Source organism: Ammodytes marinus (assembly GCF_949987685.1).
Source record: "Ammodytes marinus genome assembly, chromosome: 22".
Taxonomy (NCBI): Eukaryota; Metazoa; Chordata; class Actinopteri; order Uranoscopiformes; family Ammodytidae; genus Ammodytes; species Ammodytes marinus.
Window position 1 is genome coordinate 11,008,608 of NC_137226.1, and position 26,272 is coordinate 11,034,879.

Here is a 26,272-nt window from a genome sequence, read left to right on the forward strand (position 1 = left end):
TGCATTGCTCTGTGCACCAAAGAGGAAAGCAACCCGTTTTAAGTGCATGCTCACCCATAACAGTCATAAGATTGGCAAGGAGGGCACAATGAGGAATGTGATTGACGTATGGCATGTCTTAACTCCTTCGATTTGAAAGTAGTGCTTTACGAGGGGAGTGAAATAAAAAGCAGAAGCCAAACCTTTTTGAGACAGTTGGCTTTGAGGATCTCGACACAATCATAATACCAAATAAAAAGGTAATACATCTTATATTTGTATACATTATAATAATTAGTATGAGAGAGGGCATATTTTCAAATCTGCTTTTTATCTTGTTTCATATCAAATTTGATCATGTAAGCTTCAACTGGGATTTTAGTCGGTCCGCACATTTTACACACACACATATATCTTTAAACACCTTTTTTTTCCACGTTAAATGGGTGTTTATCTTTATCCGACTTGAGGGTTATATGGTAGAGGATGTCGTGTTCTGGCAAGATTGTAAAGGACCCCAAGGGAAAATGTTAATGTGATATTGGGATTGTAATTAAATTGATTTGATTATGAATGTAATGTCACAAGGCTTTTGTTTTTTCTGTAAGTCTGCATGTCGTATTTTAGAGGTAAATTGTATCGTTAATGGCAGAAGCCCAAGCACCGGAAATCCGGAAGCACATTCAGCAGCTGTATTAGTTCAGATATGTACAGTTGATGCTTAATATTCAGCTTGAGATTGGATATACTGTATGTCAAAACATTAACAAATGTCAACATGACCCAAACCCATACTAGCTGGGATAAGTCCACATATAGCAACCTGTAGTAAAGTAATATGATCATTGATTGGGATGTAAGTGCAGAATGATTTTTCTGCAGTGGTGCCAAATAACTACTAAAATATCAGTACACACTTTGTATGCGTGTGCATACTTATACCTGCTCAAATGTATGTGAGTACATGCCTGTTTACATATAATATGTGTGTGTGTGTGTATATGTAGAAGGGAGTGTGTATGTCAATGTGGAAGTGCAGAAGAATAATGTACCAGTAGAAACAGATAAAACAGCATAAAGCAGATTCACAAGCTTCACAAATTCAGAAAACTTAGTGGATTCTAAATGTTTTGAAAGATTAGATTTATAATTTTATACTGAGATATGCGCTGCATGTAAACTAATTTCAACTGTCTAAACCTCCAAAGACTCAAGTACAAAGCTTTTCTTTGTAGTTCCAGGAAACATACCTCGATGGATGACATGTAGTAACCTGTTGGAAAGAATGAGAGTCTCAGATCACAAGTTGTATGCAGTTTTAGTGGCTAAAAACAGGCTTAAAAATTGCACATAATGAATATCCTTTAAACATTTTAAAGTTTAAATTAACTAGTACATTTAGAGTAAATATACGTAGATAACCATGACATGATTTTTTTTTTAAATGTTTTTCTTCAGATACACTTAAAGCCACTACGAGTAACTTGGTCCCTTGGCGACCCCTTTGGACAAAAGCGGTAGTATTTTTACGACGCCAGCTGTCGTGAAGCTGTTTTCTAGCTCGTGCCGGGCGTGCGAGATTCAAATAATCAGGAAGCAATATAGTGCATGTCCGTGTGTTGAAAGTGTGAGGGCACGGACTCTTTTCGGCTCCGTGAGAGTGGTTAGTGACACAGCATCAACTAATGCCAGTAAGTGCTACACACACCTGATTGCAATGAGTTGATGCAGTGTCACCGAAGTACTCTCACGGAGCTGAAAGACTCCTTGTCCTCACAGAAAGCGAATGAACGAGAGACGGAAGTTAGTATGGATCAGATGAGGTAATGTGTTTATATTGTTGTAAATAATGACTAGGCTTCTCAAATCGCGTTGTTGCGCCACACTGAAATCTGCGACCAATACGGATATGTGACCGAAGAGCCTGCACGAGCGAACCGAAAATCGGACTGGGTGTGCGAACAAGACCAAACGCAGTAATACAAACTATATAAAAACGTCTTTCTTTGCACTGATGGTCTCGTTTGCTGTTAAAGGTAATTTATGATTATTAGAGGAAACATGAGGCTGTTTAAACGATATTTAAATGTTACTCGGAGCTGCTTTAAGACCCCGTTTCCACTTGGCATTAACATCTGACTTTTGTAATCGGATCACATGAATAAAGCTTTAACTACAGGTGAAAACACTCTCAAGACGCATTGAGATCGGATCACAAAAACCACATTCGGAGGTGGTTTACGTCCGTTGTGACCGTTGTGTCCGCATTCATTTGGTAGTGGAAACACCAATGTGACTCTTGTCCACTTTAGGGACCTCCTACTCAACTGCTGCCCCCTGCCTGAGCGGAAATACGTTAAAAGTGCATCACTGGCGTTCATGCAACTTTTATAGAAGCCTCATGAACGTTAGTTGCATCTGCCAGTATTGCAAATGACAAGCTTTCTGTCGCATTTCACTGCGTAAATCTGAAAACACGGAGAGCTGCAAGGCAACAACTTCCTGTTCTTATCCGCTTAAAAAAAAAAGTTAACTTGCGTTTGGCTAGTGACAGGCTTTTAATGTGAAGGCGCACAGGAAATATTCTGTTCGCACGTAAAGTAACTTAACTGCATAAAGCCGTGTACTGGTGGTGGTGACAAGAGTGTAGCAGACGTTAGAAAAGTCGCCCGGCAAACACACATCTTTCACCAGCCAAAGTGGCACAATAACTCACTCGCCTAGGAGTTTTTACTTTTATATACTATCTATGATATTTCCCGCATTTGGCGAGTGTTAATGTAGAGCCCTCTAAGCAGTGTTGTGCATCGCTCCTCCTTGTCTAAATGAGACAGTAGCCTATCTCTTCAACCTAGACTAATTATCTTCGCATGTAATGCATTTATTTAATAGCAAATGCGATTAAAACTGTGGCACTGTACAGCCCTGTATGTTTACTTGTTTGAACCCCACCGGTTAAAAACAGCAATGCAAACGGAAATGATGTACGTGTTGATTTAAATACAGCGCGGGTAAATGGAATCGGATCACAAGTAGACAAAGAAGTCACATTTGAAAATACAAGTGGGAACACACATACTGAGAGCTGGCCACTTGTAACCAGATTCAAAAAGTCAGATGTTAATCCCAGGTGGAAACAGGGTCAAGATGGCGGTGAATTGGCTAGGACTGCTGTCCATTGGAGTGTTTTACATGATCGTACTGGGCACGGGTATCTGGGCTTCAATGAAGTCCAAACGTGAGGAGAAAAAGTGCACTGGGAACCGCAGCGAGGTTGCAATGGTTGGAGGGCGGAACCTAAACATCTGGGTCAGCATCTGTACTATGACAGGTACAATAATAACAATTTACTCACGGACATTTATTTTGAGATCTGTCTTTTGTGGACCTGCTTTGCTCTCATTGCCTTCATGTGTCCTGATGTTTTGCAGCCACTTGGGTGGGAGGAGGCTATATTTTGGGTAATGCTGAAGTGGTCTACGATCCAACTAAGGGGTTGCTGTGGGCCACCGCACCCTTTTCCTGCGCCATGCACCTAGTTATAGGTGAGTGACGACAAATTCAATAGCTTAGATACAACAAATTGATATGCAGAGGAACCATATACTGTTCAATAATCATTCTATGAAAATACACAGTAAAGGTAGATGCTATAAAAGTTACAAACACTATTTCTATGTCTTGCAGTGATGATATTTAGAGTGTATATTTGTCACTGGACTGCCCTGTGTCACATTGAAGGCATTTACGGAGAGGCATCAATTACAAAGAAATTTGCTGCCTGTTTATTTTTAAATGTGTCGTTAAGGTACTGTACATTTAAAGTTACAATATTTTCTGTTTGTCTATCTTCAGGTGGACTCTTCTTTGTCAAACCTATTCGGTCAAAGAACTATGTCACCCTCATGGACCCATTTCAAAATAAATATGGCAACACCATAGCCGCTGTTATCTTCATTCCTGCTCTCATTGCCGATATCTTCTGGATAGCATGTGTTCTTGGTGCACTGGGTAAGACGATTCATTATTACATTATTTCTTCCAAAATCTGCAAATCTTAATTATAAATCTTTGGATCAAAATATATACTCTGAATTTATGTTTTTGGTTCCAGGAGGGACTATAAGTGTGGTCATGGATGTCTCCTCCACGCTGGCTGTGGGCATTTCTGCTGCTGTGGCAATCCTCTACACATTAATGGGGGGACTGTACTCTGTGGCCTACACTGATGTCATTCAACTTAGCTTCATGTTTCTCGGCTTGGTAAAAACATTTTACAGTATTGGTGTATCTGTCGGTCCGTACATCACTTTGGTATACGTTCTAAGAATACCTCCACAACTATAGGATGGATTGCCATGGAATTTGTTGGTCTGACCTTTGGTGCCCCTTTGGATGGATTCATTTAACCTTATTGATCCCTTAATTATTCTTTCATGCTGTTGGTAAATGGTAAACTACTTGCAAATATACACCTGAGCTGTACTCCGTGTTTGATGCTTATCAGCTTAAGTCTTTCCCTCCTTATTGCAGTGGCTCTGTGTGCCTTTTATCCTGACAAGCCCCTCCTCTGCTAACATTACTGCTGCTGCAGTAACCAGGCTGCAACAGGAACCATGGATCGGCAAGCTGGAGCTGGAAGACACAGGTCGCTGGATAGAGGACATACTGCTACTGGTAATGGACACTTTGAACTGTCTTAGAGAGACAGTTCCACTAAAAGTCTACACTGTGAGGACATAAAGCACATTATAATGTATTTAATGTTGAACTTACATGACTTATCTTGCATTAACCTAAGAAGTCCTTTCTCTATTGCTCTCCAAGTCCTTTGGGGGGATCTGCTACCAGGCTTTCTACCAGCGAGTCCTGTCCACACCTACTGATGCCCAAGCTAAGATCACCTGCTATATTGGAGCAGTATTAACCGCAATCCTTGGCATCCCTTCAATTATCATTGGAGCAGCGTCGGCATCTACCAGTAACTATAACAATCTAAGATATCTCTCTCTGTCTTGGTGTAGCGCTATAAGTAGGAGAAACTAAGGCCGCAGTTATGTTTAAAATAATTCACATCCTACAGGAGCAATGTTCTTTGGCCATGGTACTGTACAATCAGTAGTTGACCAAATACCACTCATAAATATGCCTGTCACTCTTATGTATGTTTTAACATGTGCTCAATGTCTGTTAGATTGGAACCAGACCACCTATGGTTCACCCAGCCCATACGAACAAGGCAAATCTGGCATCATCTTGCCAATTGCTCTTCAGCATCTGTGTCCCTTCTACGTCTCACTGATTGGTATGGGAGCCCTCGCTGCTTGTGTAATGTCATCCGTCGACTCTGCACTTCTGTCTGCCGCCTCCCAACTGGGCCGAAATATTTTCAAGAACATCCTCTACAAACGGGTAACATCTTACATGACCAACAGTCATACTGTGGCACTGTGGTTAATATGTTTTTGCTGGATATTATAGTTATTCAAATGAAATACTGAATAAATGTTTACTTTAATTACAATAAAAATACAATTTATTTTCATACATAACCCAAATCACTGATAATAATGTCATGTTATTTCTATGGCATTTTCAGGCCCTTTGTTCACCAGTTTAAAGGCGCACTTTGCAGTGTGCATCTGTGTGAACAGGCATTTTCCTATGGCATGCAAGGCTTTTTTTCATGAGCTCTGTTCATTATTTTATTTTTGCATAGTAATGCTGTTATATAGCACAAAATGTTATGAAAGCTCTGTGCTGTATTACCACACAACAACACACTTGGGGAAGCAACTTTTAAGACAAATAGTTGATGGATTAAACAAAATTATTTTGTTTAACCGTTTATTGTTTAAAGTCATTCATCAGACTTTCACAGCCTTGGTAGACCCTGTGATAATGAACTTATTTAAATTAATTAATTCACATTTTTATCATACTATGCCAAAAAAGAAAAGAACATCAATTGTGGTTTTGGCATATTTATTCCATGGCTTATAAATGGTTTTCCTCTATTTCAGGCATCAGAAAAAATGATAATTGTGGCAATTAAAGTGTCAGTGCTCCTGTGTGGACTGATGGGAGCTGGCCTGGCCATGACAACAAAGTCTGTTCACCTGTTCTGGATCGTCAGTGCAGATGTCTTGTATTCAATGATGACTCCCCAGGTGACTTGCATCTTCTACTTAGCTAAGTGGGTAAACCACTATGGTGCCTGTTTTGGCTTTGTGTTGGCTCTACTGCTGAGAGGTCTGGTTGGGGAACCTTTGATAGGCCTTCCCGATGTGCTGCCACTGCCATGGGACAAGGTACAGGAGGACGGCCACCGATACCGCTTGATCCCTTTCCGCACTGCCATTGTGCTCATCACCACTGGGGCTATTGTACTAGTATCGCGCCTTGCTGTGTGGCTGTCTGAAAAGGGGCTGCTGGGAGGAATAAGCGATGCTAAAATGGACATAAACATATATAACATTACACCAGATCAAAAAGACGCAGAGGAAAATGAGAGACTGGATGAAGAGCAGTTTCACCTATCATCCCAGAGAAGCAATGAAGAAGAGTTTTAAGATTTTTCTCAGCATTAACACTTTCATACTTGTGAGGGAATTTTGGGTCTTTAGTTGTAATATTAATGGTAAAGATTAATAGTTCATATATGCCTATCTTGTGTGTCTGTCTCTCAGACTCTAGGTCAGCCTTGGAGCCTGTTAGGAGACACTTAGGTCAGTTGTATAGATAAAGTCTCACCTCCTTCTACTCCAGAATGTTATGGTTCACTGTGTTCAGCTCTGAACCAAAACATTGGTACGCTTGGTTCCCGAGCCGGGGAGGTGTTAAAGATAGCGAGGTTAATACACAGCACTAAGCATGAGTCTGGCAGAATTGAGGTGCAAGACACGAGAGTTGCAGTCCGGTTCTCCTTGGCCAAGTCTGTAATAGATATCGCTTCATAATTCATCCAAGTCTCCTGAAATATTCTTCCACCTGAGTTGACCTCCAACCTTAAAATAACTTCCTTCACAAATTGGCGTCACAAACAGGATCTCAAGATAACATCGACCTGGTAAGTGCACTAAATTTGATCTATGCCTTACCATGTCTTTGTTTGACGAGATCAGAAAAGAATATATGTGATAGTTCTAAAACTCGGCTTAAAGAAATTAAATTGAAAATAATTGGTCTGTTTATGGTGGAAGGATAGTCCTCGTAATAACGAAATAGATTAGAATTCTGTTTGACAAATAGGTTAACGCCCTGTTTGGCTTAAATGAAAGTAATAACGAAATAGGTTAGCGCCCTGTTTGACAAATGGGTTAATGCCCCATTTGGTTTAAAACTGTGGGGTAGAGCTTCCACTGAAATAGGTAAAGGCCTATTTAGACAAATGGAGATCTTGGATGTTGTTGCAATACTTTGCAGTGTATATGTTTTTGTATAAGTGAAATACATATTTTATATGTTAAATTTGTGTTAGTATGAAACATTCTATCTGTGGGTCACAACATGGAAACCTGCCAGTCCAAAGCAGAGGTTAAGCCTAAAACAAAACACATACAATCTTTGAAGAAAAGCACTAAACATGCACAGACACATGATATTAAAGATGACCAAGAAACACACATTGAGAAAGTTTTTGGTGCCCGACCCGGGGAGGTGTTAGCAATAGTGCAAGGTTAATACACAGCTCTAAGCATGAGTCTGGCAGAATTGAAGTGCAGGTCACGAGAGTTGCAGTCCGGTTCTCCTTGGCCAAGTCTGTAATAAATATCGCTTCATAATTCATCCAAGTCTCCTGAAATATTCTTCCACCTGAGTTGACCTCCAACCTTAAAAGAACTTCCTTCACAATACTGAATGTGAGTGGTGTGTTTAAGCCAAGATTTATTTGTGGGTGTCTAACAGGGATTTGCTGTCATACATACAGTTTGATGTGATCAGGTCCTCATGGCTTTGTTCATCTTTCAGCTTCAGTTCTTCATCTCCTTTGCTCCAGTTATCAAGATACTAGGGACTTTAAGCAGCGGTGTTTTAGCGACGGCTACAGCGTCGGGGAAAGATTCCAACGGTTTCCACTATCACCTAGCAACTCTTAGAACGGCTACTTGCTGCAGTTGGTGTAGCGCTCACAACGTCAAACCCTTGTTCTGCCGTTGTAAACAGACGGACTACGGCTCTGACTCGCTCTGACTACAGCGATAGGAGGTGATGACATAAGTTCTCAAATGCTAAAAATTCTACTCGACCGCCGTAGCCGTCCTCTCAACCGTCGTTGCTTAAAGTCCCTACTGTTTGATATCAGTTCAGTTATCCTGAATTAGCTCATCATCGTCACTAATCTAGGTTTAGGATTGGTAGGGTCAATGAGGGAGTTGTAAATGATCTCCACAACTTCAAAGTCTGTTATGTTTTGTCTTATCTATTAATAAAAAATAGATGCAAAACAGCAATGTTGTTTTGTCAGACCATCTTGATTGTCTCCCACAAACACTCTCACACTTGTTGCTGGTTTGCTGAAGTCAGTGTACAGCCGGCCGCGTCCTGTGGGGCAGGGACACACCAACTCTTTTCTTCTCTTGTCCTGCAGAAGACACAGGGTCAGGTACTTACCAATCAAAAGAAAGTGCAATGTGAAAATGTGCATATGCAAGATGGATTGTATCTCACCATTACTGATTGTGACAGCAAAGGCCAGGTGAAGGAAGAACTGCCTCTGGACCACAGTGAATAGGAACTCCTGGGCCCGGTCATGGTGAGGTGTCCATGGCAGGAAGTAAGACTTCTGGCACAATGTTTTGTTGTTCAAGGTGTGGAACCAACGCCATGGTGCGATTGTCTCTTACTGGCAGCTTGAGTCCCTTCCAAGGCCATCCACATTTTCAGCAGCGGTCAACTGCTGGTTGTCTTTGTCTTGTGTATGAAAAAGTATTTCTGTTATTATTACTTAGGCCTATATAACTTATTTTGATCTGTGATGTGAATGTGATCCGTCATGATAATGATCAGTTAAATGCCTGTGTCATAGGGGAATGTTCACAATTGTTAATGAAAGGAGAAAACATTTAAAAACCTCAATCATATTTACCATGTTAGTGGCATGGCAGCAGTAGGGAAGAAGAGCAGCTTCAAGCGTGGCTTTGTGTTTGGCAGCAGATGGGCAAGGAACAGCAATGTGTAGAAGTTAGAATCAAAAATAAAGAGACGGTGTGTGTGAGAGAGAGAGGCACTGGTCAGACACAATAAAAGTAAAGAACCGTAATAACGTTGTACATTTAGTCAATGCAATGGGCTTGTAAGAGGCCATAGTGTAACAGTGACCCAATACGTAATACTTTTTTTTTTAATGAAATCTATAGCTAGGCCTTTAATGTGGAAACCTTGGTTGAAATTGCTGAGCGCATAATATAATAACAGTTTGCCCATAATGTTACAACCTAAAATATTTTGTTTCACCAATTACATTATGAAGCAACCATAAAAATGTCCTTATAGTGTGAGCATTTAATTAGATTACAAAATGAGTCAATTTATGGTTTGACGGGGTAATTGTTAAATGGAAAGTGTAGTAGACTATATTTTGATATTGATTACGTAAAATGTATGAAGCAAGCATGAGTCAATTTAATAATAACAAACAGCTTCTACAATACTCAAAGCAATAAAAGTAAGTGTAACAACAGCTAAGGCAGCAACAAACTACAGCGAAATAAAGCACGGGCTTCTGGGGGAGGGAGAAGGACGGTCAGGACGAGGGCGAGATTGCAAATGTATATTGGCTACCTGACGTGGAGAATAATAGCCTATAACATTTTAGACGGCGGGGCCCTAACTACAGTGAAATAAAGCACGGGCTTGTGTGGGGGAGGAGAGTAATATTACATTGTAGCAAGTATTTTAGCAAGTTTGTCGACGGCGGGGCAAAAAAGTGTAGTGTAGCTAGACATTTTGGGGCGACTGTGGCTCAGTTGGTAGAGCGGGTCGGCTGATGATCAAAGGGTTGGATGTTCGATCCCCGCCCTGCCACCCGTGTCATAGTTGTTGTGTCCTTGGGCAAGACACTTCACCCACCTTGCCTCGTGTGAATGTCGATAGTTAGCCTGCTATCGGTGTGTGAATGTGTGTGTGAATGGTAACGTGTAAATGGGAACAGGTCTCCCTTGAAAAAGAGTCTCCGGTCTCAATGGGATTTACCTGTATAAATAAAGGTTAAAAAAACAAAACAAAAAAAAAACATAACGACTTACCTGGGAGAGTGTGTCGACGGCGGGTCCATGTAAACCCGGCCGGCTGCTGGGGAGAGCGTCGACGACCGCGGGTCCGTTATCTTAATCCTGCCGTTAGCAACTTTATGTCCGTTATCTTAATCCTGCCGTAAGCAACTTTATGTCCGTTATCTTAATCGGGACGTGTCGACGGCAGGTCAATGTAAGCCCGGCCGGCTGCTGGGGAGTGTCGACAGCGGGTCAACTTTACGTCCTTTAAACTCTGCCGTATGTCTGTTAAACTTTATGTCCGTTATCTCGAACCTGCCGTTAGTTTGCGGCCGGCTGCTGGCATTCATGTGGCATATGTGTCAGCCAGGTATGATACCTGCATACTGCTGCGCACTGTGAGACTGCGTGCGCACTGGGCGTTGGCACATGCGCACTGGACCAACTGTCGAGCAACTGTGCGACACGCCTGCTATTATAGTAGTATGATAATAATTTAAACCAGTTTGGATGACTGGAGCTAAATTCAATAGTGACTGCCATGTGCAAAGTTCTCAAAATAAGTAAAATAAGAGTGATAAATCTATATATTTGAAAATTAGATGCTTTCTCGTATGAATCTTGGAATTGATCAGTCTGTGCACCAAAGGGCAGTGTGATTAGTTGCTGACAGAATCCTGTGTGTGTGTTGGCTCCAGCATTGTCCTCATATGGTTCATACTGTATATCAAGTTGGTTGACCGGTTCTTGTCAGTCCCTGTTCTGTTTAGGATTTCCAGGTAAAAGTGTACAGCAAACTGTGCTCCAATGCCAGACACTTCAAAGTGAAATATCCCACTATCTTCAATAAGAAGCCAACTAGACCGTCTCCTACAACACATTTAGTGGAGCTGTTATTTGAGATATTTGTAGTTTGAACTGAATTATTTTCTTCATGTATGCTTGTTTTTGATTGTGTACACTTACATATAGGCCTGGCACTTCAATGTTCAAGTTACCAAAGCAGGACGGGAACTCCTATTATGAAGATTATGGGCTCCAAACTAACCTTTTTTACTAGGAGCACTGGCGCCCCTAACTCAGAATATTTAGGGGCGCAAGCAGAACATTTAGAGGCACACCTTAAATAGACCTGCAACGCATCTATTCAAATATTTCCCAATTTTAACTAGCCCTCTGATTTTTTCCTCCTCTATTTTTGCTGACTCCTCTATAAGGAAAATGGTTATTGGCCCAAAAGCAAGTATTAGTAACTAGATGACATTATCAACTAATCAACTAATTTGCATTATATGCAATTCTGAAAGAGGCACAATTAATAGAAAATGTTGACCAAGTAATTTACAAATTAACTAGGCCTATTTACATACACAAACTCACTTTCCAAACTTTTTGGGTTGCCATACAACTACAAGGTTAGCTTTTTTATAGATATGCAGTGGCCTATTGAATGTGGACCTATAAAATAATTTTCGTGTTCACAAACATCACCTGACACACGGTGCTGGCTGCTGCAGGTGGCGGGGGGCTGCTCAGACTCAGCTCAGACTGCCCGTGTGAGTGAGTGCCCCTAGATTTATAAAGTACTTGCATTGTCTCAAAAAATTGTCGCAAAATGTGAGCATTTAGTCGCAGTTGGAGCCCTGAGATATTACCCAAAAACATCACCAGCTCTGCATTTCAATCACAGGATGACTCACTGACAGTGTGTTTGCATTGCTCTGTGCACCAAAGAGGAAAGCAACCTGTTTTAAGTTCATGCTCACCCCTAAAGAATGTTCTAAGTCATAAAAATTATGTGAGGAGGGCACAATGTCAAACGTGAGTGGCATACTGTCTTAAAGCTGGGGGTGGAGGACTTGTTCTCTTTGGTCCCTCCCCTATGGTCCCTCCCTGACACGCTCTACACCATCAAAGTCGTGCCAAAGTGAATGGACAGTCCCAACAGCCAATAAGAACAGAGAATCGGAGCCTCGCTCTGATTGGTCAAAGTGTACAGTTTATGTTAATTTTGACCAATCAGAAATCACATACCCCAGCTTTAACTCGTTCGACTTGAAAGTAGTGCTTTACAAGGGGAGTGCAATAAAGAGCAGAAGCCAAACCTTGTTGAGTCAGTTGGCTCTGAGGATCTCTACACAATCATAATACCAAATAAAAGGTAATACATCTTATATTTATATATTATTATACTCATGCTTTTCTCGAATGTGTGTATGCACTTATCCCTTAATAGAAACTAGTCATACCTCCTTATGGTGTGACACCTGGGTCTGATCTAGTATTTCACATGTGAACAAAGAGCACGCTATGGAAAGAGATCATTAAACTCGTCAGAGTAATTAACCTGTCCTCTTCATAAGAATGTAGGAGAATTACTGTACCAACTAGTTTTTTCAATGAGGTCCAAATACTTTTCAAAATTCATAGAACGACGCCCAGACACAAATAGCAGAGCGACTCAGATAAAATAATCCATATGACAAAACTGTACAATTATATATGGCACACAAATGGTTAATTTTTTTTTTTTTTTTTACCTTTATTTATACAGGTAAATCCCATTGAGACCGAAGACTCTTTTGCAAGGGAGACCTGTTCCCATTCCCACGTTACCATTCACACACACATTCATACACCGATAGCAGGCTAACTATCGACATTCACACGAGGCAAGGTGGGTTAAGTGTCTTGCCCAAGGACACAACAACTATGACACAGGTGGCAGGGCGGGGATCGAACGTCCAACCCTTTGATCATCGGCCGACCCGCTCTACCAACTGAGCCACAGTCGCCCCATAGGATGTGATGATGTTTGAAACAATATTTTGAAAATGTCTACTTTTCTAATATAATCTGGGTTTGATGCTTCCACCGATATTGTCCGAGTACAGTAAAGGAAAGTTACACCTAGGCCTTCAGAGCCATCATCCAGAAAATCAAACCGCTTAATAACTCCTCAATTGGTCTCTCGAGGATAAATAAAAGTTAAATGAAAATGAAATGAAAAATAAATTAATAAATAACTTCATGATGACGTCACGGCTATTGTCATTGGATTAACCACCCAATTGCAGTAGTTACAGTAACCTTTAACAAGTGTAATACAATGAAATTACACTAATGACACTAAACATGTTGACTAAACCATCAAGAGCATAGGCCAACTAATATTACACACTACACAGCTTGACAAGATGCTGCATCACGAAAAGACCCCACGTAGTCTAAATCATGACATGACCAAATAATCAAGAACAAATTCAAAACAGCCACAAGTCACTAGCAACTACCGGTCAAGGCAAATGTCACACACACACACACACACACACACACACACACACACACACACACACACACACACACACACACACACACACACACACACACACACACACACACACACACACACAGATCCCAGCTTAATCACAGACCCTGCGCCAGGATAGAAACTAACTGTCAGATCTTCTGTCTATCAATTTAGTTTACATTTTTAGAGCAGCAGCTTAGAAAAACAAACACTATTTGCATGTTTTCATATGTTTTAATATGGAAAATTATGCTGGGAAGCAGCGCACTACTAGCGGGTCATAGAATGAATAGCAGAACGGCACTGGCAGCGCACGTAGCGCGTCCTGTGGTCACCGCTCCTAGTAAACACCGGTTTGAAAACCCAGCGTAGCACCACACACGGCAGCGATCGGTTGCAAGTAGGCTAGCAGACATATCCAGCAATAGAATTAGCAATGAGCCAACTACAGGCCTACCTTTCATAAGTTGCTGTCTTTGATTGGAAGTGTCGCACAGATCGTTTATCCAGCTGGGTCATTGCGGCTAGCTGCGGTGTTGTTCGACCCTGCTTCACAATGTCCAGCATTTCTTAAATGGTCCTTTTCTCAATAAAAAACTTCCCCAGTAAATTGGCCATTAAATCCACTCCAATTCTCCTCTGTAATCCACTGTCTTTCGACAAAGTCTTCTATCTATGGAAAGTAATGTCGGCTAGCTAGCGGTAGTTCAAGTAGGCTACTTTCCCTCCCGATTGCGATTGCAACCTCTTTACATGTCCATGATTGCAACAAGGCCAGCTAGAAGGCCTAGCCGTGTAAAATGATACGCCCAACTCGGAAAACTCGAAAACATGTCAATCACAACATCGTCCCAATTAATTATAGGCAACTGTCATGGTCTGTCTTTGTCCTGTCTTGTTCCTCCCAATGTCCTGTCAAGTTTGATTACTGCTCCCTCCCCTAATGATACACCTGTCCCTCGTTGTCTACCCTGTCTTGTGTGTGTATTTTACTCCCTGTGTGTCATTGTGCTGTGTCTTTGCATTGTACCTGTTGGTGAGTCCGTTCCATGTGCCTTGCCTTTTGCCTTTTTGGAGTTTTTGTGGTTTTTTTTGGACAATAAATTACCTTTATTTGAAACGTCTTGCATTTGGGTCCTGCCTGCCTGCCTGTCTGCCTGCCTGCCTGCCTGTCGTCACCGTAACAAGCAGATTCATAAGCGGTGCGAATTCAGAAAACTTAGTGGATTCTAAATGTTTTGAAAGATTGGATGTATAATTGCACACTGAGACATGCATTGAATGTAAACCAATTTCAACTGTCTAAACCTCCAAAGAATCAAGAACAACGTTTTTCTTTGTAGTTCCAGGAAACATACCTCGATGGATGACATGTAGTAACCTGTTGGAAAGAATGAGAGTCTCAGATCACAAGTTGTATGCAGTTTTAGTGGCTAAAAAAAGGCTTAAAAATTGCACCTAATGAATATCCTTTAAACATTTTAAAGTTTATATTAACTAATATATTTAGAGTAAATATAGATAACCATGACATATGAATAATTTTAATGTTTTTCTTCAGAAACACTTAAGATGGCGGTGAATTGGCCAGGACTGCTGTCCATTGGAGTGTTTTACATGATCGTACTGGGCATGGGTATCTGGGCTTCAATGAAGTCCAAACGTGAGGAGAAAAAGTGCACTGGGAACCGCAGCGAAGTTGTAATGGTTGGGGGGCGCAACCTCAACATCTGGGTCAGCATCTGTACTATGACAGGTACAATAATAACATTTTCCTCAAGGACATTTATTTTGAAATCTGTCTTAAGTGGACCTGCTTTGCTCTCATTGCCTTCATGTGTCCTGATGTTTTGCAGCCACTTGGGTGGGAGGAGGCTATATTTTGGGTAATGCTGAAGTGGTCTACGATCCAACTAAGGGGTTGCTGTGGGCCACCGCACCCTTTTCCTGCGCCATGAACCTAGTTATAGGTGAGTGACGACAAATTCAATAGCTTATACGCAGAGAAACTATATACTGTATATACATATACACTCACCCGCCACTTTATTAGGTACACCTGTTCTGAGGCTTACAAAAACAGAAAGCTAATCAGCCAATCACATAGTAGCAATTTAATGCATTTAGGCATTTAGATGTGGTCAAGACAATGTACTGAAGTCAAACCGAGCATCAGAATGGAGAAGAAAGGGGGTTTAGGTGACTTTGAACATTGCATGGTTGATGGTGCACGGCAGGATGGATCCATTCTTTCATGTTGTTTACGCCAAACTCTGAACCTGCCATCGGAATGTCACAACTGAAATCGAGACTCATCAGACCAGGCATGATTTTTCAATCTTCTATTGTCCAATATTGGTGATCCTGTGAGACTTGTTGCCTCATTTTCCTGTTTTTAGCTGACATGAGTGGCACCCAGGGCTGGACTGGCCATCGGGCGTACCGGGCAAATGTCCGGTGGGCCGGCAGGCATTTTGGGCCGGGCCGGGTCCATTTATAAAAAAAAAAAAAAAAAAAAAAAAAAAAAAAAAAAAAATTATGGACCCTCGGCTGTGTGACTCGGCCCGGCCCGGCCAAGTCACACAGCCGAGGGCCGAGGGCCCTTCCCTCTCGGGAGTGCCATGGACATATAATTGTGCGTGCAGGCTGTCAACTTCACCTGAAAGTTAAATAAAACTTTGTCCCAGGCCAGGGGTGGCCAACCAGTCAGAGACAAAGAGACACATTTTTTACTGTGTTACTGCAAAGAGCCACATCGTACACACGGGTACACACTAGGGGTGTGAACGTTTACAAAAATGCCTAACCGTGTACACGACAAAAAAAATTTCGTGTACACGGTTAACCGTGACGTCATTGTCCTCGTGCCCCCGCCGTCTTGTAGGCGCGCGCGCACACACACATACGCGTTCGTTCGCCTGTAAACACACAATTGACATGAACTACGCTCGTTTACACACCTCTTATAATAGATCCATGGCACACACACACACACACGTTCGCCGTCATAATCGCGCTTCATTCATTTCCTAATTAAATAGCCTATCGCTTTCTACATGTCCACGTTAAATGCATGTTGAACAGGTGTTATAAAGTTCGGGCTACTTACGAGCGTAGTTCACGTCAACCGGGTAACTTTAATCTTTAGGTTATCTTTCATCACTCTTCCATGGCTGTGAGTCGAGTCCCAGCACGGCGACTCCCCGTGTGTGTGTGTGCGCCGATACACACACTCACTCACACACACTCGCCGAGGGACAGACAGATTCTCGGCAGACTAGCTTTTATCCTCCCCAATTAGTTTATTAGTGATGTAAAATCAATAAACGCGTGTCTCCAGAACATATTTAAAAACTTTGAAATTTGAAGGAAAAAAAAAAAAAAAAACGGTTTTCGTTTATTGATTTTTCCTAAACGGTTATGATTTACTAAACGGTTACACGTGTACACGTGTACACGTGCACACCCCTAGTACACACAGTGGCGATTCCAGGAAATTTTGACTGGGGGTGGCCAAGGTGGGCCACAGAGCTAGAGTGGGGTGGCCATTGCACCCCTGAATGAATAGCATGTGATATGCTGTACAACCAATTCAAAGATGATTTATAATCCCAAATGCCCAAATCATGTTAGTATCCATTGTAATGTTTGTCAGAAAACTAAACCCCTGAAGGGGGGTCTGGGGGCGTCCCCCCCCCAGAATATTTTTTGTGTTTTTAACATGTAATCTAAGCATTCTGGTGCATTCTGGCGAAGATAATAAAGGAAAAAGTCAATATTTATTTCAGCTCAGATGAATAGTAAAATTAGCAAGACAACATAACTTGCTAGCAGCCAGATGCCTAACAACTGCACAGAGGGACGGATGACCACTAGCTTTTGACCAAATATCTTGCTAAAAAAATAAACCTTTATTTATGAAAGTCTGCCCTTGCTAAGAACATGTTACACTCACTAACTACAAACTTTAATTTTTTTATTCAGATTTCAAAAATCTGCTGGGACACGTGCCTATACACAAGCACACTTATGCTGTTTTCAAGACCTTTGCTGACCAGAGACCAGTTCTAGTGGCCACAGTCCTACCACTAATTTAGTAATTGAAAATTGCAAACTGATCTCATATCAGTGGATTGGAGTGTTTGTGTGATGAACTTGGCAACTACCTATCAAAAAAAGTTAAGAAAGAAAATACATATCATCTCTGAACTAGGATACATATCAGGAAAAAAATCTTACTGGCACTGGGGTGGCCAGTAAGATTTCAGGGGGGTGGGGGCGTTTTTATTTTCGCGGGGAGCTTGCACATGCATGCACAAGCATTATTTATTAAAAAAAAAAAAAAAAAAAAAAAAAAAAAACAGGGGCCCCACACTAGGACTTGAAACGGGCCCCCAGATCGTTAAGGCCGCCCCTGTGATAATGACAGGACTGGACTCCTACAGTACTAAAGACGACAGGGCAGTCATTTTCAACAATGAACATTGTGTGCACTGCCTCACACACAAACTCTCAGTTCAACCAAGTCCACAAACAAAAATATAACAATTTAAAATAGCGTTTTTCTCGTACTATGCATGTTGCTTTGTGGGACTTACTTTTAGCATGGAGAGAGCTGAAGTGGCGCCGAAGATTTGAAGCCTTGAAATGCGCAAATGACACCTGGCATATAAGGCAGAATGGTCTGCCATAACGTTCAACAAAAAATATGAACTCTCCCACTCTGTTTCGGAGCGAACTTGACACAAATAGTTTACTCACGGAAAACCTCCCTCCAAGCTGAGCGGGCAGTTTTATGTTGCGTCCGCACCAAACGTTTGCGAACGTTATGTTGCGTCCTCAATTAAACATTTGCGAACAGGCATACACATGGGGCCTACAAATTAATAAAATAAAAAATGAAATAATAGACAACATGTAAAACGAAAATAAGAGCCGCATGAAACGTTTGCGAACATGCACACACATAGGCCCACACAAAAAAAAAGTAGGCTATATAAAAAAATTAAAAATTAAAATTATAATCACATAATTTGATATGAACTGAAGAGCCGCACGAAGCTGGGCAAAGAGCCGCATGCGGCTCGCGAGCCGCGGGTTGGCCACCCCTGTCCCAGGCCATTACTCATTATGATTGGTTCTAGGCTGGGCCTGGCCCAATCACACACACAGCAGAGGGCCGCCCATTCAGAGGCTGAATTAAATTGTATTATCATGCATTCAACTTCTACTCCGTAATTATGAGCATCTGACGATGGTCAGTTACGTTCAGGGCCGTCGGACTGCGGACAGGCTTGGGGGGCCCAAGGCAGAGGGGGGCTGCACCCCAAAAAAAAAAAAAAAAAAAAAAATATATATATATATATATATATATACTGTATATATATTTTTTTTTTTTACTGGCTCAATATAGGCCCCTGATCTTTGAAGGCCCAGAAAAACGTTATTTAGGGAAAAAAAAGATTTCATGGGCCTTTCATTCGTCAGTACATTTATGTTATTTTTTAAATAACATTGTTCGGGGCTACGAAGATCAGGGGCCTATATTGGGCCATTAAAAAATACAAACAAAGGAAAAAAATTCCCGAAGCTGACTGGATTTTTAAAACATGTACATTTCTTCTTTCTGCTTTTTGGTCATCTGTGTCTATACATTATTCCAGCAAATAATAGCCTACTAAATAGCTTACATAGGAAACAGTTGATTTATCCTTAGTTTTCTCTTCAAAGTGCACCAGATTGATGAATTTTACTTTAACATTTGAAAAAAATTCTTCCGGGGGAGCATTCCCCCGGAACCCCCTAGAAGGTCCAGGGTCCACGACACAGTCTCCCAAATTCCTGTGAGAAACACTGTGTGTGTGCATGGTTATTAAGAGTCATTAGACCAGGGGTTGTGTTCAAGTACGCGTAATGATTTGGTCATTCATCAATAGAAACATTGTGTTGTTATCTGGCTCAGAGAGTGACCAGTCACTCATACGTTTTGGACTATAGACAAACATAGCTTTTACATGTTTGTATTGTAAGACTGCCTCTCAGAGGGCCCATCAGGACTTCCTGTATAGGGGCCCAGAATTTGGAGCAACGCCCCTGCCTCCACATATCGTATAAATAATCATGGTGGGCTGCCATGGCCAAAAATGCCAGGGCCGATTTTTTGTCCCAGTCCAGCCCTGGTGGCACCCGATGGGGTCTTCTGCTGCTGTAGCCCATCTGCTTCAAGGTTGGTCGTGCTTTGTGTTCAGAGATGATATTCTGCATACCCTGGTTGTAACGAGTGGTTATTTGAGTTACTAGTGCCTTTCTATCATCTCGAACCAGTATGCCCATCCTCCACTGACCTCTGACTTCAACAAGGCATTTTACGTCCACACAAATGCCGCTCACTGCATATTTTTTTCTTTTTCGTACCATTCTCTGTAAGCCCTAGAGATGGTTTAGAGTGCAAATCCCAGTAGATCAGCAGTTTTTGAAATACTCATACCAGCCCTCCTGTCACCCTCAACATTGCCATGTTCAAAGTCACTTAAAACCCCTTTCTTCCCCATTCTGTTGCTCAGTTTTAACTTCAATAAGTTGTCCCATCCAGGTCTACATGCCTAAATGCATAGAGTTGCTGACATGTGATTGGCTGATTAGTTATATGTGTTAACAAGAAAATGAACTGCTGTACCTAATAAAGTGGCCGGTGAGTGTACATATATACAATACACAGTAAAGTTTGATGCAATAAAAGTTACTTTTAGAGTGTATATTTGTCAATGGACTGCATTTCGTCACATTGTCCCCTGCCAGGACCTTTGTGACCATTAAATGAAGGCATTTGAGTTGTGATTAATAACTGAGGAAGATGTGTTCAATTACAAACAATTTGCTGTCCGTTCATTATTATTAAATGTGTCGTTAAGGTACTGCACATTTAAAGTTAGAATGTTTTCTGTTTGTCTATCTTCAGGTGGACTCTTCTTTGTCAAACCTATTCGGTCAAAGAACTATGTCACCCTCATGGACCCATTTCAAAATAAATATGGCAACACCGTAGCCGCTGTTATCTTCATTCCTGCTCTCATTGCCGATATCTTCTGGATAGCATGTGTTCTTGGTGCACTGGGTAAGACGATTAATTATTTCTTCCAAAATCTGCAAATCTTAATTATAAATCTTTGGATCAAAATATATACTCTGAATTTATGTTTTTGGTTCCAGGAGGGACTATAAGTGTGGTCATGGATGTCTCCTCCACGCTGGCTGTGGGCATTTCTGCTGCTGTGGCAATCCTCTACACATTAATGGGGGGACTGTACTCTGTGGCCTACACTGATGTCATTCAACTTTGCTTCATGTTTCTCGGCTTGGTACAAACATTTTACAGTATTGGTGTATCTGTCGGTCCGTACATCACTTTGGTATACGTTCTAAGAATACCTCCACAACTATAGGATGGATTGCCATGGAATTTGTTGGTCTGACCTTTGGTGCCCCTTTTGATGGATTCATTTAACCTTATTGATCCCTTAATTATTATTTCATGCTGTTGGTAAATGGTAAACTACTTGCAAATATACACCTGAGCTGTACTCCGTGTTTGATGCTTATCAGCTTAAAGCTCCCATATTATACACTTTTCGGTTCTATTATACACCATATTATATGGTCTTAGTGGTCCCTAATACGTTTTTCTTTAATTGTTTGCTGAAAAAAACTTTCAGATAATTTATTGTACTATGCTGATGTTCAGCTAATCTCACAATGGCCTATTTTTTAAAAAGAGCTGCAGCTCCCCTCGTAAATATACAATCTTTGAGCTCCCCCCGCCCCCTGTCCGGAAGCGAAGCCAGATACGCCTCGCCCTCTGTCTGTCTGGGCCGTGGACCAATAAGAAATAGAGGTGTGGGCTGCACAGTGGAAGCTTCTGGCTTTCCAGTTTTTGAGGTCAGAAACGAGGAGAATTCTGACTGGAGTATATTGGGGGGGAGGGGTGGGGTTTCAGAAAGGGGGAGAGTGAGAAAAGGAGAGATTGTTATTTTTTTTAAATATTTTGGTAGTCTTAGGCACACCGTGGACCCATGGATATGTTAGAACACATTTAAAAAGTGCATTTAGCATAATATCTGACCTTTAAGTCTTTCCCTCCTTATTGCAGTGGCTCTGTGTGCCTTTTATCCTGACAAGCCCCTCCTCTGCTAACATTACTGCTGCTGCAGTAACCAGGCTGCAACAGGAACCATGGATCGGCAAGCTGGAGCTGGAAGACACAGGTCGCTGGATAGAGGACATACTGCTACTGGTAATGGACACTTTGAACTGTCTTAGAGAGACAGTTCCACTAAAAGTCTACACTGTGAGGACATAAAACACATTATAATGTATTTAATGTTGAACTTACATGAACTATCTTGCATTAACCTATGAAGTCCTTTCTCTATTGCTCTCCAAGTCCTTTGGGGGGATCTGCTACCAAGCTTTCTACCAGCGAGTCCTGTCCACACCTACTGATGCCCAAGCTAAGATCACCTGCTATGTTGGAGCAGTATTAACCGCAATCCTTGGCATCCCTTCAATTATCATTGGAGCAGCGTCTGCATCTACCAGTAACTATAACAATCTAAGATATCTCTGTCTATCTTGAAAATAACATTGGTGTAGCGCTATATAAGTAGGAGAAACAAAGGCCGCAGTTATGTTTAAAATAATTCACATCCTACAGGAGCAATGTTCTTTGGCCATGGTACTGTACAATTAGTAGTTGACCAAAAGCCACTCATAAATATGCCTGTCACTCTTATGTATGTTTTAACATGTGCTCAATGTCTGTTAGATTGGAACCAGACCACCTATGGTTCACCCAGCCCATACGAACAAGGCAAATCTGGCATCATCTTGCCAATTGCTCTTCAGCATCTGTGTCCCTTCTACGTCTCACTGATTGGTATGGGAGCCCTCGCTGCTTGTGTAATGTCATCCGTCGACTCTGCACTTCTGTCTGCCGCCTCCCAACTGGGCCGAAATATTTTCAAGAACATCCTCTACAAACGGGTAACATCTTACATGACCAATAGCCATACTGTGGTTAATATGTTTTTGCTGGATATTATAGTTATTCAGATTAAATACTGAATAAATGTTTAATTACAATAAAAATACAATTTATTTTCATATAGTATAACTCAAATCACTGATAATAATGTCATGTTATTTCTATGGCATTATTCAAGCCCTTTGTTCACCAGTTTAAAGGTGCACTTTGCAGTGTGCATCTGTGTGAACAGGCCTTTTCCTATGGCATGCAAGGCTTTTTTTCCCATGAGCTCGGTTCGTTATTTTATTTTTGCATAGTAATGCTGTTATATAGCACAACATGTTATGAAAGCTCTGTGCTGTATTACCACACAACAACACACTTGGGGAAGCAACTTTTAAGACAAATAGTTGATGGATTAAACAAAATTATTTTGTTTAACCGTTTATTGTTTAAAGTCATTCATCAGACTTTCACAGCCATGGTAGACCCTGTGATAATGAACTTATTTAAATGAATTAATTCACATTTTTATCATACTATGCCAAAAAAGAAAAGAACATCAATTGTTGTTTTGGCGTATTTATTCCATGGCTTATATGGTTTTCCTCTATTTCAGGCATCAGAAAAAATGATAATTGTGGCAATTAAAGTGTCAGTGCTCCTGTGTGGACTGATGGGAGCTGGCCTGGCCATGACAACAAAGTCTGTTCACCTGTTCTGGATCGTCAGTGCAGATGTCTTGTATTCAATGATGACTCCCCAGGTGACTTGCATCTTCTACTTAGCTAAGTGGGTAAACCACTATGGTGCCTGTTTTGGCTTTGTGTTGGCTCTACTGCTGAGAGGTCTGGTTGGGGAACCTTTGATAGGCCTTCCCGATGTGCTGCCACTGCCATGGGACAAGGTACAGGAGGACGGCCACCGATACCGCTTGATCCCTTTCCGCACTGCCATTGTGCTCATCACCACTGGGGCTATTGTACTAGTATCGCGCCTTGCTGTGTGGCTGTCTGAAAAGGGGCTGCTGGGAGGAATAAGCGATGCTAAAATGGACACAAACATATATAACATTACACCAGATCAAAAAGACGCAGAGGAAAATGAGAAACTGGATGAAGAGCAGTTTCACCTATCATCCCAGAGAAGCAATGAAGAAGAGTTTTAAGATTTTTCTCAGCATAAACACTTTCATACTGAATGTGAGTGGTGTGTTTAAGCCAAGATTTATTTGTGGGTGTCTAACAGGGATTTGCTGTCATACATACAGTTTGATGTGATCAGGTCCTCATGGCTTTGTTCACCTTTCAGCTTCAGTTCTTCATCTCCTTCGCTCCAGTTATCAAGATACTGTTTGATATCAGTTCAGTTATCCTGAATTAGCTCATCATCGTCACTAATCTAGGCTAAAATTTATTCTGCGGTTGAGAGTCACCTGTTGGCGGGGGTTGGGGTTGCATGATTATCAACATTGCAAAAACCCATAACATGTTAGAGGCTTTCCATTTAATGTTGTAAAGATTAAATACACTCTGCTTGGTCTTTCAATTGAACTTAATGAACCTTTTTATTTTATTTTTTTTAAAGATATTTTTTGGCATTTTTATGCTTTATTGATAGTGTAGAGACAGAGTTGAAATGGGGCAGAGAGGGGAGTGACATGCAGAGAACGACCGCGGGCTGGAATCAAACCCTGGTCCGCTGCTGGCCGAGGCCCGGGGGGGGAAGACGCCCTACCTACTGAGCTAAGGGCGCCCCCCTTTTTCTTGTATTTAAGAGTTGTAACTTGAAGAATGTAATAAAGTTTTTACTGGCTTTGTATTTTCAAAAATGCCCAGGGGCCGGTTTCCCGATAACGTCATCTCTTAGCGAGCTACGAAGACTCCTACGTTATGACTTTCCAAAGTTGTTTACCTCTGTAGTCGTGGTTACCGAACGGTCTCTTAGGAGAAACCATACGTCGTACGTACACTGCTGAAATCGATTGCTCAGAGTTCGATTTTCCATTTCCTGCTTATTTCATGCGAAGCTGCATGACAAGTCTTTGCGAATAAAAGATTACTAGAAATCCTTCTAAGCCGAAACATTTATTTAACACCTCTTGCTTTATAATCTAAGTAAGAACAATAATCACGTTTCGTGGTGGGTCAGTAAGGAAACTGAAAGTAGAATATCGCCAATGGCCTATATCAATAAAAACAGACGGCCCAAACAGCGTCCAAATGAGCTAAAATCCTAAATACAATAAACAGTAACATGGCACACTTATTTTAAGGTAAGCTTTAATTGATTATTCATTAATTTTTTCACACGTTTACATGTTTTGAGGCGGAGAATCCGACGCACACGGCGGAGCTGTCAGCTGAGCCGGCTCAGCTGACAGCTCCGCAGTGTGTGGAACACAGTGCGATGGTTCTAGTGTTAACCTTGGTCGAACGTATTACCATAGCCTATGCCTACTGATTTAAAAAAGGTAGCCTAGGCTATAGAAAAATATAGAAACAGCGGAGGAGATTAAGATTGTTTCCAGCAATTATTTTCTTCGTGAATGACTTGTGGCAGTTCCATGCGCAACAGGGATGTCACTCGTGTCCGTTTTACGCATGGTGCTTACGGAAGGAAATGTGGGGGTCTGTAGTAGCCAAGCCTATCTCTGGCGATGCCACAGCGATCGCAGGGACTTACTTGTCATTAAACTTATAAATCTGACTGTATTTCATATCAAAGGGACACAGCGATGACTGTATTAAATATCAAACTGATAAAAACGATCCGACTGTAGGCTGTAGTGTATCACGTATAAAGTAGCCTATTTTCAACTACGGGCATTTTTATGTCCCAGCAGTGAAATTTGGGATTTATGTTAAAATTTGTCATATGATGCTTGATCAATGTAAACACAGTGTTGTTATACACCATGGCTTAAAGAATTATCACAAAAAAAATGTGATTTAATGCAATTTATGAAGCATTATGGGTCCAAAAACACCACTTTTGTTCATGTCCCACACCTGTGTTCTCAATGTTGAGATACGTAAAATGAGTTAATTAAATTAAAATATGACATTATTTCAAATGCAATTGTTTAATAAACATATTACTTTACACCATATTAAAATAATTATTTTAGTTTACTGCTTATTTATATGATTTTTTCATCTTAATGTGCCTGTCCCACACATTTGAGTCCTTACCGCAACACTGAACAAATACCATAGTGACATTTTTTTTCAAAGCCAAACAAATCTAGTTTCTATAGAAAAAGAAGTAAGTAAGTGAGCACATGGTTGACAGGCTGGGCCACCCACACTAGGTGACCCTCAAAATCCAGAATAACAAAGTAAAGATCATCTTTTCTTTGGAAGTATTAATTGTGTGTCCTTACCATACAGCTTAGAAATTGTGTATTTTGGACTATATTTAAAAAATAAGTTAATATTACTGTAGTATTCATGTAGGCTATATTAGTTGCCAAGAGTCAAAGCTAACATAGCAGACCTTGATAGCTGCCATGAATCTGCAATATTAGCAAAAATGTCATTTCCGCAACATGTCTTTACCGCAACAGCTTTAGGTGTTGCGGAGACAAATTCATTTTTTATTATTTTATTTTATCAGTGATTACAACTATGCACAAAGCTTTTTGAAAACTAATTCATATGTCTTAATGTTATAAAAATTAAAAAAGGAAAAATATATGAAATTAACATTATTGTAATGTTGCGGTAAGGACATTGAGGAACAAAC

General features: G+C 41.0%; 2 protein-coding genes across 7 annotated transcripts; both read left to right on the top strand.

The window, feature by feature from the left end:
* The first annotated feature begins 182 nt into the window (after nucleotides 1-182).
* Nucleotides 183-24,884, top strand: LOC307268624 (high affinity choline transporter 1-like). 5 transcript variants are annotated; one of them, XM_080051333.1, is made up of 10 exons: nucleotides 10,155-12,354; nucleotides 12,748-12,870; nucleotides 15,065-15,259; nucleotides 15,360-15,473; nucleotides 20,462-20,617; nucleotides 20,713-20,861; nucleotides 21,650-21,847; nucleotides 21,944-22,097; nucleotides 22,325-22,542; nucleotides 23,145-24,884. In XM_080051333.1, exons 3-10 carry the CDS (start codon nucleotides 15,076-15,078, stop codon nucleotides 23,691-23,693), a joined length of 1,722 nt encoding a protein of 573 aa, XP_079907459.1. In that variant the 5' UTR covers nucleotides 10,155-12,354; nucleotides 12,748-12,870; nucleotides 15,065-15,075; the 3' UTR covers nucleotides 23,694-24,884. The 5 variants fall into 5 exon arrangements, with proteins under 5 accessions (XP_079907461.1, XP_079907460.1, XP_079907459.1 ...); XM_080051335.1 differs by lacking the exons at nucleotides 10,155-12,354; nucleotides 12,748-12,870 and adding an exon at nucleotides 183-239; XM_080051334.1 differs by lacking the exon at nucleotides 12,748-12,870 and having other exon boundaries at nucleotides 10,154-12,354.
* On the top strand, nucleotides 272-9,849 carry LOC307268625 (high-affinity choline transporter 1-like). Of its 2 annotated transcripts, none has more exons than XM_080051336.1 (8): nucleotides 272-3,310; nucleotides 3,411-3,524; nucleotides 3,835-3,990; nucleotides 4,094-4,242; nucleotides 4,513-4,710; nucleotides 4,807-4,960; nucleotides 5,174-5,391; nucleotides 6,003-9,849. In XM_080051336.1, exons 1-8 carry the CDS (start codon nucleotides 3,097-3,099, stop codon nucleotides 6,549-6,551), a joined length of 1,752 nt encoding a protein of 583 aa, XP_079907462.1. In that variant the 5' UTR covers nucleotides 272-3,096; the 3' UTR covers nucleotides 6,552-9,849. The 2 variants fall into 2 exon arrangements, with proteins under 2 accessions (XP_079907462.1, XP_079907463.1); XM_080051337.1 differs by having other exon boundaries at nucleotides 4,513-4,656; nucleotides 6,003-9,847.
* Nucleotides 24,885-26,272: the final 1,388 nt, after the last annotated feature.